This window comes from Numida meleagris, chromosome 2, assembly GCF_002078875.1.
Source record: "Numida meleagris isolate 19003 breed g44 Domestic line chromosome 2, NumMel1.0, whole genome shotgun sequence".
NCBI classification, from domain to species: Eukaryota; Metazoa; Chordata; class Aves; order Galliformes; family Numididae; genus Numida; species Numida meleagris.
In genome coordinates, this window is record NC_034410.1 from 66,310,717 (window position 1) to 66,323,485 (window position 12,769).

Sequence of the window (12,769 nt, forward strand, 5' to 3'; positions counted from 1 at the left end):
TCTACTTCCCAGAAGTAACCTGCTGCCTGACAGGCTCCCAGGAGTCTGGGAGCATGCCGCCAAAATGCTGTGCCTTGCTAGAAGAGCTTACAGGAGCCCAGAGCTCTGAAAAGGAGGCCTGCACTTTGTTCAGCAGGGAGGATGTCGGAGTAGGACCAATCAGCTCAGTTTCCTGCTTATCCAAAACAGTTTTATTCACTCTTGAATCCATCCTCAAGCTTCTAAATCAGCTTTATTTGGCTTAGCTGGCACACGAGCTCCCAGTGTCAGGAATGGACAGGCTCTGTTTCCAGCATGCTCTTGTTCTCTGCTAAATGACTCGTGTTAGGTTTCTCTGTTGCAAAACTGAAACTGCTAATGTGAAATGTCTGTTTCAAGCAGGGTGGGATTACAAATACCAAATGTTCTAGTCATGTATTTTAATAGTTCTCTAATAAATGCAAAAGTAGCTGAGTGGTTGAAAGGCAAGCACAAGAAATTGCATCTCATTTTTATTTCTTTGTGGGGATTTTAGTAAGCTTTGCAACGTCTGTGGCCATGAATGTTGGATGATAGTCTGGTTCTGCTTTTTTCTTTGCAGCCTTTTCCTCATTGTTCTTGTGATTTCAGACATAATGGCTTTGGTAAGTTGTTGTCGCACATTCTCTTGAAATAAGATGAAGCCAAGGGGGCTCTACTAACTCCACGTAGGGATCTGGATTTGTTTCAGACTTCTAAGTTTTTGCAACTAGGGCAATGAATTGAAATCCTAGCATAATTTAGAGATAACGCTCCTGCAATCACCACTCTTTGAATTTCATGTAATTAAAGCTTCTGAAGAAATAATGCTCTTATAATAGCAAGAGACAAAAATGAAGTAACAACTTAATCTGAGTTTTTCATGTGCTTTCCAATCAAATTCTTAGGCAGTGTTTAAATCAATTTTAGCTTTGTGCCAGGCTTAGTTAATTTTTCAGGAATGTGAGCCTTCAACTCATGGCCCCCCACTTTTCCATGAAAAAGAGATACAAAGGAAAAAACGTGTTACACATCATTTTTATTGTTAGTGTTGCCAGAATCCAGTAGATCTGCAACATCTGAGAAAAGAGACTTTGTGCCTTTGGTAATAAACTCTTAGGAAATGAAATCTTCAGACTGCTTGTGTCCACAAACGAAGCATCCCAAATCTGACCAATAATAACCCAATATAATTTTCACAGATTAAAAGTACATTTTTGTAGTTCTCCTTTAACTGTCTTCAACTTAGCAAGTAGCGCCCCTTAATATCTCAACCCACGAGTTCCACTTGGTTTTCTTTGATTCTCTCCCCTATCCCACTGGAAGGGGGGGGAAGTGAGCAAATGGCTGGGTGGTGCTTAGCCACCTGCCGGGTTAAACCACAACAATATCATCAAATCAACAGAAACTGTTTAAGAGTAGCAGGTAGAGCTCGTGTTTTCTCTTCATATATTTTGGTTTAGTTTAGCCAGTTTGGTGTAAGTATTCCAGATATGATATGACTGGGAATCGCACTGTACAATATAGCGTGATTTATGGAACTGACCTTATAGGAAAAACAGCAAATACAAAACCAAATGACTAATTTGTCTGTAGAGTAAGAGGCTGAGAAGGTGTAGTTCTGCTTCATTCCAAACAATTCTTTTTACTAAACCAATTTTTGGTAACTTTCGTAGGAGAAGGATTAAAATATCAGTAAACCACACTCAGTGTTTCACTAACAGAATCAGTCTAAAAGGAAAAGAGGAGTACAGGTGTGTACTGGTGTGTAGCAAGCCCCTGTATCTTGTACATATTCTCCTATTTTGACTTAATGATTTTAAAACAATTAGTTAAATACATACCTTGTGTTCAAAAAAAAGTCTGACCAAAGAGGCGTGATATGCAGGAACTGTGTGTGTATAAAGCAGAAAAAAAAAAGTTGAAAAACACTGGTTTGTGGTCTTGAATCTTCCAAGTGTTTCATGTGGCCATCAGCTAGAATTCAGTAACAGTTTAGTTCTGTCTTTTTCCAACTTTATTGCCATTTTGCCGATGAGAAACTGTCAAGAGTTGCCCAACGTTTGTGGCAGATTTCTATGAAAACAATATATACCCTTCTTTTTGACACTAGTCATTATTTGGGCATGTATTATTTTAAGCAACAAGGTGGACTGTCTTATTGAAAAGGTTGTCTGCTGGTAATCTCTGCTTCTTACAAACAGAGAACTCGGTCCATCTTTAGCTGCTCATATTTGATACCATGTTAAGTCTGTTTCTGGCTCTTAGAGTATTTTTCTCTTTGGTCCAAATGAGCATTCCTGGAAAGGTCCTGCCCTTGTTCTACTTGAATTAGAAACTTGGATAAACAACCTGAAAACATTGGTTTTGATTTTGTGCTTTGAACTGTTCACTGTTGATGTACTAATGAAAGTTGTTTTATTTCCTAGCACTTTTTCTTTTTGGTTAAAGATTATGGAAGCTGGCTTGACATAGGAACAAGGTACAGTATTTTCTGCTCCTGTTGCATTCTGAGAAGGCTCAGAGGTTAATGTTGTTGTTTATCTACTCAAACTCTTTGTAATTTTTTCCCATTACTCTCCTTAATCAAACGCTTCAGTGATGATCCGTGTATTTATAACACGTGTGCATGCATGTGTGTGTGCCACACGTACACTCATGTACACACATAGATATATCCCCAGCTAAAACTCATGTCTTGAAATCTGTGCCAGAGCAACATGGAATAGGCAGTTCATCTAGCATGGCAAAAAATCCTGTGAGCAGTATTTGTTTTATTTGTAAAGAACAATAACTACACAAAAATATCTTAATTACTGATTTGCACTGTAAATAGTTTTAATTACTGTTAAAATAATGATTTATCAAAGTTGTTAATTGTCTTAAATCTAGTTAAATTTCCGAATAAGATCCACCATGAATTAATGAACATTTTGCAAGTATGTTGGTGGGTACCAATGCTTCAATTAATTCTACCCTCAGCTGAGGGAGAATAAATCTGTAGCATTTAAAGATGCAAATCGCAATTATAGCAAGTGAATGTCTTCTGCGGAGCCAAGTCCTACAGCATACATCATCAGGTAGATTTTCAACCACGCATTCTTATTTGGGAATTGCCTGGAAATGACAAATAGATTTCAGACTTACCTTCCCTGAGCTATGGGAACAGATGATATTCTGTAATAAATTTAGAAGGGAATATGTACAGAATAATCCAGCCAATCTGGTAACTTGAAAATGTAATTTAAACAAAAGTTGAATATTGATTCATTGTTAATACCCTGTTCAGTCTGTGTTTACCCTGTGCTTTGCTGAGCCCCTTGCTTCCTCAGGCACATGCATGCATATACAAACGTGCATCCACACATTCTGCCTGTTTCCTTTTGGAAACTGAAATTCCTGGTTATATGTTTTGAAAGTTCCTAATGGGAGGAGGTTGAGTTAGATCAAATAATGGAAACTGTGATTTAACAGCATCACGTTTCCTTCTTGCTGTCAGTTTGTGGTAAGTCAGTTGGCCTCATCCTTTGGCTGAATTCCTGTGGTTTTTTAAGGATTTATAATGATATTAAAGACCTCAGAAGAGCTCTGCTTAGCTGAGCAAGAAGCTTTCTAATTGGGAGTTGACAAGCAAAAACAAAAAAATGTCACAAGTAACCAAAAACTTTGATTCTGATATACAGTCTTCATAGCACAGTGATTTACACCTGGGATAGATTGTTGGATCTGTTTCAGCTGGAGGTACGCTTTGTTCCTGAGTGCTCAGGGGAGCCTATTACATACATATGCAATTCTGCCTCTCAATGTGTGTTTGAGCACTGAAGAAAGCATTGAAAAAATTCTTTTGAAAAAGTATTTGTGATTAATTTTTAATGTGGTAATGCACAATGCTCAGGCAGCCTTAAATTTGTCATTAATTCACTTTTGAGTGCTTGACTTCACAACCTACATTATTATACTGTAGTCTCTTTATGTATACTGTGTGTGTGTGTGTGTGAACATAAGTTAAAACTGACTTGGCTGCATTAGAAAAAAGGTGAAGCATTAGAACTGAAGCAGTTCTCCTCTTCCCTAGCATGAGCAGTGTTCTGACCCCTGAACCTGAGCAGATTTGTCAACGTGTGATCCTCAAGCTTTGCAAAATCAGTGGGCAACAGTAGAAGATTCTTTTTTGTTTATTCCTGAAAAATGAGCTTCCTGGGGTTTGGGGCAATTCCCAAAATCAGTGGGAGAGAGATACTAACATGGCTCTTTCCTGTCCTCCTCTTACAGCCCCCGTGACAGCTCTGTGGCATTCCTTTTGCAGTGTTGTCTGTTGTTGCTTTGACAGCATGGTCTGAAAATATCCCCTCGCAGCTGACATTTTAGATGTTGCCAAAATTTTCCTGAGGAGACTGAGTCAGTTAAGGAAATAGTGGTTATTTTTTTTCCAGCCATTTCTATCTCAGGAAAACCTGTGCGGAATTTCATGGAACAAAGAATAGGAGCAACCTTAGGAACAGCTCTTGACAGCTTTTTCTTTTCCATTTTCTTTTCCTTTTTTTTTCCTTGTGGCACTGATAGGGGGGATACAGTTTTCAGGTTCATTTTATATTACTGCTTTACAAGATCATTGAAATCAGAGTGGAAAAGCAGCAATTTAGTCGCCTAGTGAATAGCAAGAGATTAGTTCCTTTGAAGTCCTTTGAAATGCTGTATATCTTGCATTTGGAAAGTTTCTGATGTATATTTCCACTCATTCTTCTTTGTGATGATAGAGTTCTCTGAATTTTGTAATTACCACGCCTCACAATTTTTGAATATACTCTCAGTGAGAATATGCAAGTTCAGTAGGAAATGCTCATTAGGTAATACCTGGGTTTTCGATAGCAGTGCTCACTATTTTCACATGTAAAATCTGATTTTAAGAACCCCAGGGAAAAAATAAGACTTTCATTGCTATTTTACGGTGGTGGTTTGTTTCCTACGGGATCTCTCTCATTGTTTGGAATTAGTTTTTGCTTGCTTAACTGATACATTTTCGTTTTTTAATTTTACTCTTGGCTGCTGCATCTCAGTCTGCCATGCTTCATATCTGCCTTAACAACGTCTTTATTCCTCCAGTTGAATATACCGTACCTTTCAAATATTGTCTGTCAATGGCAAGAGATTTTTACTTTTCCCTTTCTTCCAGATCATTAATGAAATGCTGAACAACAACACAGCTAACATACAGTCCTGTAGTACATTCAGCAAATCATAAACCCGCCAGTGATTCCCTCTTCTCAGGAAGTTATGAATTACCATAATTATTTGTGGCTTCTTAGAAAGCGTTCAAGCCCCTTTGCTTAATGGTGGTACTAAAATCAGCATGGACTTACTTTTCAGAGAGTTCTTTGTTGTTTAGATGTAAGAACAGGGGATGATCTTGCAGAATGCAGAATTCATAGCAGTTGGTTATGCAAGCTTCTGAGGTCTGCTAACCTTACCCTGTACCTGTATGTTTTGAGGTAACCCTAAATTGTATCCATAAGCTGTAGAAGAACCCACATTTCATAGATAAAATAATGCAGTCTTCCCAGTACTTTTGATTTATCAGTTTTCAATACATGATCATGGGAAGTTTCTGACAGATTCTTTTATTTTTGAATATCAGATAAATGGAATAGATAGTTTTTCAGCTTCTTTGCCACTAAAATAGATTTCTCTATGGCTTAATTTTTATCTATCTAGCTCTAAAAATTGAGATATATAGCCTTTAAAACATACCATAGCTGTATAGTATGTGCAGTTTGTAGATAGCTGTATAAACAGATGGTAAAGATAAAGCCTTGAAACTTCTTTTATATGGCGGTATTATGTAGTTTCATCCAGACATACACTGTACTACTTTCCCAATCTTGTTTTATCAGTTGCTGGAAGATATAAAGACAATCTGAACTGCTCTTCTGCAGTTTCAAAGGTCAGTGGACATAAAGCTTCTAGATAAAGCACAGATAAAGTAGTTTACGTTTTTGCATAGTAGAAACAGTTTTAGTTTTGGGATAGGCGTGTTCTAGGTCTGATTATTAAAACAAAGGTCTTGTGTCTAGGAGGAAAGTGGTGTTTACTAACAATCTCTAAAATGAGGCATTGGCACAGGCTGCCCAGAGAAGCTGTGGGTGCCCCATCCCTGGAGGTGCTCGAGGCCAGGTTGGATGGGGCCCTGGGCAGCCTGAGCTGGTGGGGGCAGCCCTGCCCATGGCACGGGGTTGGAACTCAGTGGACTTTGAGGTCCCCTCCAACCCAAGCACTTACTGAAAGCAGCACATCATGTACAGATAAAGTCCTCAAACTCTTCTGGAAAGAGCTTATCCAAGTCCTTGTGTGAGTTGCTTTCTTCTACTTGTTTTAATTCAGTCCCAAGTTACTTTGTCTTCCCAGTTTTCAGTCAGGTCTGCCATCTTAGAAGTTAGCCTAACTTGAGAGAAGAGATATGGTTTAATGCAAGATTATTTTTGCTCCTTTTTTACGGATAATTGATTCCTCTTTTCTTGGGTTAGTACATCTCACCAATATACGCTGTCACAAGCAAAGCCAAGGGAGGATAGTACCTCATATATTCTCTTTCTGGTTATTTGTGACTAAAATAGGCCTCTCTGGGATACCAAATTTTCCTAGCACTAGCTTTGCCTGCTCTCCTTGATCCATACATAGAGCAGTCATCTTTCTGTTGAACTGCACTGCCTTACCTTAGTAGTCCACATTCCGCTACACCAGCTACTGCTTCTTTTACCATTCCCTGTCTCTGCTCATCTCGTCCTTCATAAGAATTGTCCCTGCTGTAGCCCCACTGTGCTTGACATCTTCCCTTCCTCCACGTGGGTCAAACTTGCCAGGAGCCTAGAGTCGCAGTCCTTTTTCTTGTTAGCTCAGATTTTACTTCCAATGAAGGAAGCCCTTTTTGAAAATTACCTGCTTCATTGTAACTACAGATCCAGCCAAGAGTGTAGTTCTGTGTTGCCCAGGGATCAAGTTTTCCACACTACTGTTGTGGTATGTACCTGTAAGAGTCTTGCTTTGTTTGTTTGTTTAATTACAGCATTACCCCAGCCTGAGAACTAATTCACCAAGCAGGGCTGCCTGCAGGCACTGCAGTACAAGTTGCTGATAGCCCCAGAGATGCTGGCTGTTAGCAATTACATGACAAGTTGACTGAAATTGCTTTTAATTGTGCTCTGTGGCATAATATATACATTTTTCTTTGCTCTGAACGTCTGATATTTTGATGGAGTGTAGCCATTCAACCGTATGCAGTGTAGCAAGAGAAGAATGTGTGTAGCACTCTGTTCTTTCTTCAAGCCTGAAGGTCCTCTCCCTACACTGACAGGTAGCTAAGCAGAGTTTGCAGAGACTTTTTACTTTGAGAAAACCCCTCTCTGTCCCTGCAAATAATTGATGAGCACCCACATCTGGTAAAGCTGCTTAAAGGGCAGAGGGGAAATCAGATGTCTGTGTAAGTACTGTGCTGATGGCAGCAAGCCTTCAGCAACAGCTTATCCTCTGGTGACTATCTCAGGATGTCTGTAGGAATAAAAGCAGGGCCCTCATTTGATTTCAGATTTCATATTTTCAAGCTAGAATGTAAGTATTGTTTTTACCGATGTGAAAAAGTAAAATTTTGGTGCCATGCAAATAGAAAAGCTGAGGTGTTAACAGTAGTGTATGAGATATTAAGCCGCACAGCTGTTCATCAGAGTGGCTGTTTCCTTAACACTATGCAAGCTTCTGTACCTGTGGTGCTTGTACAGGTCCCCAGGGCACATTACACCATGAAAACAACTGCAGTGAGGGTTTGACTTTGTTGGCAGCATTATGTCGTTTCCCACAGAGCACTGAAACTCCGACAGAGTCTGCAACACACTCAGGTGGGCCTGCAAGGGCTGTTCTGGAGGGGGTTGTGCAATCACACAAGACGTGGACAATCACAAACGCACTGTGAGTTGCGAAGTCCAAAGTGCATCAACCAGGTGAAAGCATGCTTTGTGCCCGATCTTATGCTCTTGCTGTGTGACTTTGTACATTCTCCGTAGAACAGAGCAGGAGTCGGGCTCTTGTTGCTGTTCTGTTCTGCTTAGCTAAAGCTAGAGATGGAGATGTTTGTAGGAAAGGGATGTAGGAAAGATGACTACTGTCTGACAATTTAAATCTTCAGTCATTCACAGCAGGGAATATTGTCAGTTGCACTGCATACAAGTGGGAGCTGACACAGATGCAAGCTGCAGGGTGTTGGGATGGATTGCGCTTGCTGAGTTGTGGGTGTATTTGTGCTGGTGGATTTTTGTGATTGATTACGGAAATGTGTGCATTTTGAGCAAGGTATTTGTGAGAAGGTTATAATCAGACTCAACAGAAACAGAAAAATCTTGTAGCATAAGTGAAGTACCTCTCAGAATTCTCCAGCCACTTTGTTCAGACCAGTTCCTTTGGTTGCTTGTATCCTGGCTGGAGAAGAGCTCCTGCTCGTTAGTGAACTTTTGGATTACTTTTATTCTCTCACACTGGTTAGTGGCCAAGCTTTGTTAAGAGCCAGTGCTTCTCTGGTTCGCGGAACTAAATTACGCTATGCTAGTGCCAAGATTGTCACAATCTTGGGGTCGTGAGGATTGATAGCATCAGTTATGAGCTTTACTGCTCTTCTGTGGCTAAACTGTCAAACAGAATGAGTCCTCAGGCAGAAATTCCAGATCATTAAACCTGCAAGTACTCTTTGCAATCCTTTTTTCTAAATAAACTCAGGCTTCATCAAGTCTGAAGTTACCCTGCTTGTCCTAAGGAACCATCTGCTTTGAAATAGTGGAGACATCAATACCTCTCATGTCAGAATGCCCAGTATCTTCAGTAATCCCAGGAATAAACATCTACACTGGTGGCTCTGGATGCTCTGATGCAGATGACTGCAGCCATGTTTCGTCTGAAATTCTAGGCTGAAATGTTGTGATCTTGGACACACCTTCAAGAGACTGGGTATGTTGATGCTGGAAGGGGCAGATGTGACCAGGCTGGGCAAGAGTGCTCTGGGCAGCAAGCTGGCTCGACTTACTAGCAGAGCTGATGATGGGGGATTTCAGCCACTCATATGTCTGCTGCGAAAGCAACATGGCAAGCTGTAAGCAGTCCAGGAGATTCCTGGAGTGTGTTGAATATAACTTCCTGGTCCAGATGTTAGACAAACCAACCAGAGGTGAAACATTATGGACATAGTGCTCACAGATGCAGAAGAGCTTATTAAAGAGGTTAAGATTGGAGGTAGTCTGGGCTGCAGTGCCAACGCTCTGGTTAAGTTTGTGATCTTGAGGAATATGGGCCTGGCAAAGAGAGAGTCAGAACCATGAACTTCAGAAAAGTGTAATTTTGTTTGATTAAGGAGTTAGTGAGGGAGATCCCCTGGGTAGCTGTCTTTAGGGATAAAGAAAACGAGCAGAAATGGCAACTCTTTAAGGACACTTTTCTTAGAATGTTAGAGCTCTCCATTCCCATGTATGTGAAATCAAGCAGAGGAGACAGGAAGCTGACAGCATGGCTGAACAAGGACCTGTTGGTCAAACTGAGGTGCAAGAAGGAAATGTATAGGCAGTGGAAGCAGGGGCGTGTGGCCTGGTAAGAATACAGGGATGACGTCTGGATATGTAGAGATGGGATCAGGAAAGACAAGGGACAGATGGAACTGAATTTGACAAGGGATGCGAAGAGTAACAAGAAGGGATTCTGTAGGTACATGGGTCAGAAAAGAAAGGAGAAGGAGAGTGTACCTCCTCTGATAAATGGGAAGAGAGAACTGGCAGCAGCAGATATGGAGAAGGCTGAGGTATTCAACAAGTTCTTTGCCTCAGTCAGGTCTCCCACATCTCTCATGTTCCTGAACCTCTAGGTGGAGGTTGGGGGAGGAAAACCCTTCTCACTGGAAGCAGAGTTTGAGACCACCTGATGAAACTAACACATACAAGTATTTTGGGCCCAATTACATGAGTTCCAGGGTCCTGAGGGAGCTGGCAGCCAGAGTGTTATGGTCAATGGTTCTACAGAGGCCACTGGCAAGTGGTGTCCCTCAGAATTCTGTCTCGGGTCTGGTGCTCTTCAACATCTTTATCAGTGACACAGTCAGTGGGATTGAGTGCGCCCTCAGCAAGCTTGCTGATGACACCAAGATGAGTGATATGACAGAAGGACAGGATGGTATCAAAAAAGACCGGGACAGGCTTGAGAAGTGGGCCCTTATGAAGTTAGTGAAGTTGAACAAGGCCAAGTGAAAGGTGTTGCACTTGGGTTGGGACAATCCCAGATATGAGTACAGACTGGGAGAAGAACTCATTGAGAGCAGCCCTGCGGAGGAGGCCTAGAAGGCCAACTGCCTCTGGGCTGCATCAAAAGAGGAGTGGCCAGCAGGTCAAGAGAGGTGATTGTCCCCTTCTGCTCTGCCCTTGTGAGGTCCGATCGGGTGTACTGCATCCAGCAGGCCTGGGGCCCCCAGCATGAGAAAGGCATGGAGCTGTTGGAGTGGATCCGGAGGAGGGCCACAAAGATGATCAGAGGGTTGGAGCACCTCTCCTGTGAAGAAAAGTTGAGGGAGCTGGGCTTGTTCAGCCTAAAGAAGGGTCTGGGAAGCACTTATTGTGGACTTCCGGTACTTAAAGGAAGCTTATAAACAGGAGGGAAACTGACTTTTTACATGATCCAATACTGACGGGACAAGTAGGAACAGTTTTAAACTAAAGAAGAGGAGATTTAGATTAGATGTAAGAAAGAAATTCTTCACTCACAGGGAGGTGAAGCACTGGCATAGGTTCCCCAGAGAAGCTGTGGGTGCCCTATCCCTGGAGGTGTTCAAGACCAGATTGGATGGGGCCCTGGGCAGCCTGATCTGGTGGAGGGGCAACACTGCCCGAGGCTGGGGGGTTGGAACTGGATGATCTTCCAACCCAAGCCACTCTATGATCTGGAAGAATCCTCATTTCTTTATGGCTTACATTAACAGCCAGCTTGATTCAGATACTGAACACAATGCTGAATGTTCCAAAGTCAAATCTCAGTCTGAACCAGTAGTCGTCTGTAGCGCTGGTAAACATCAGATACCCAAGGAAGTAGTATGAGAGTTAGAGCAAGTCAGGAACAATCTCTGTGTGTTATCCTCTTAGCCATTAGACACTTGAGGAGTCCCTCACCCAGAAATCACATCTTCATATTATGTTTGAACTAATTTGTTTAATCTGATTGAATCTATGTATTACTGCAGCAGTGAAATCTGCAATTTTTAGAAATGTTGAGTGAAAAAAATAGTGTTTGTTTTTTTGAAGCTGCTTATCATTGGAGAATTGTTTTCTCTAGAATATTGCAACTCGGCTGACCTAAATATCTGAGTTGTCTCACTACAAGCAATGTCTTCCTGATGGCAAGTTTTCCAAAATTCCGTGTTATCAGTCTGTAGCAAACAGAAATTTTACAGTGGTTTGTTGCATACATTGAATTACTCACGTGGATGAAAAGAATATATCCAGTACCTCTTATTCACTTGGTACACATTCAGTTGTGTTTTCTGTTGTCCTCACCATTTCATTTTGCCACAGGCCTTGTTTTTCACATGATAGTGCTGCTACATTAGCTGTCTTCTTGGAGCAGGATGTGTGAAATGTTGTATATGAAGAATGTTGTATATGAACAATAATTAGGCCTAGTTTAAAAAATTAAAAAAATCGCGAGGTTGTTAAAGTAAATTATTTCTACTTGGCAAATTTGCATTTTCTGTTTTCTTTCTGTCTCCTCCTTGCAGCATTAGCCACTATGTGCTGGTGATGTCGTTGACCATATTTATGATGCTGATGAATGGACTGGCCCAGCTGCTAACTACAAAGAGACTTGAACTTTCCAGAAGGACTAAGCACCATTCCACGTGATAAAGGAATACATGTTCCTGCCCTTAAGTTCACCCTCCGGCTTCCTCTGAACCAACCTCCACTTCTGTAATGTAAATATAAGTTAACGGACTTGAGTGCCAAAATCCCATCATGGATCAGAGTGCGCTGCTGATAAAGATTAAATGCTGTCCTATGACTGAAATTTGCATTTGGAGATTGTCATTTAGACATCAGTGGGGCTGAAACAACCTCGGCTTTATTCTCCATGTGCACGTATTTTTTGAAAATAAAAGCAACTACAAAGTCCTATTTAAAAGAAATAGGCAATCTTTTTTTTTTTTTCAGTTGTTAGAACTTTTCTGCCAGCTGTTTGTCTCACGTGCATACTCTCACTGGGAGTCTACAAAGTCCTACCTTCATTGCATGTCTCACATAAGTACCTCACAGACTAAAGCATGAATTAAATCAGTCTGGGCAGATCTTTGTATGTATGTTGCCAGTGTGGCATATGCATTTGACTATCTCTGAAACTGGGTATAACTTTTGCAAGCTGTGTAAGTGTGAGGCAGACTGTGTATGTGAGACAACAGGTTAAGACTGGTGCACTGTGAAGCTCTTGCTGTGAGACAAAAGCTAACCTCAGTGCAAACTGCAGTCTCCTGCTGCCTCCTGTGCTGGCACTTGGGCAGGCTGAGCACTAAGCCAGATCAGGTAACCGATCCAAATGAAAATGAACCTGATTAAGGAACCACAGAATAGTGTTTGGGCAGATTCCATGGTCCAGTTCATGATGGAGGGCAGGAAGGTTAGGGCTGCTTATTTCAGTGACAGACTAGACTCAGATCAGCATAAAGAGGTCATGAAGCCGCAGCTGGAGCTAGTGATTTGCACAGAGACATACT

The 12,769-nt window shown here is 41.3% G+C and overlaps 1 protein-coding gene across 5 annotated transcripts in view; it reads left to right on the forward strand.

Annotated features, from left to right (window-relative positions):
* The window catches only part of PIGN (phosphatidylinositol glycan anchor biosynthesis class N), a 107,817-nt gene extending 95,630 nt beyond the window's left edge, over window positions 1-12,187 (forward strand). For 4 of the 5 annotated variants that reach the window (XM_021389087.1, XM_021389084.1, XM_021389085.1 and 1 more), the window contains 3 exons: window positions 581-623; window positions 2,427-2,479; window positions 11,783-12,187. In XM_021389087.1, coding sequence (XP_021244762.1) covers window positions 581-623; window positions 2,427-2,479; window positions 11,783-11,906 — 220 coding nt within the window. In that variant the 3' untranslated portion in view covers window positions 11,907-12,187. The remainder of the gene's footprint in view (window positions 1-580; window positions 624-2,426; window positions 2,480-11,782) is intronic. The other variant, XM_021389086.1, reaches the window with a different exon arrangement.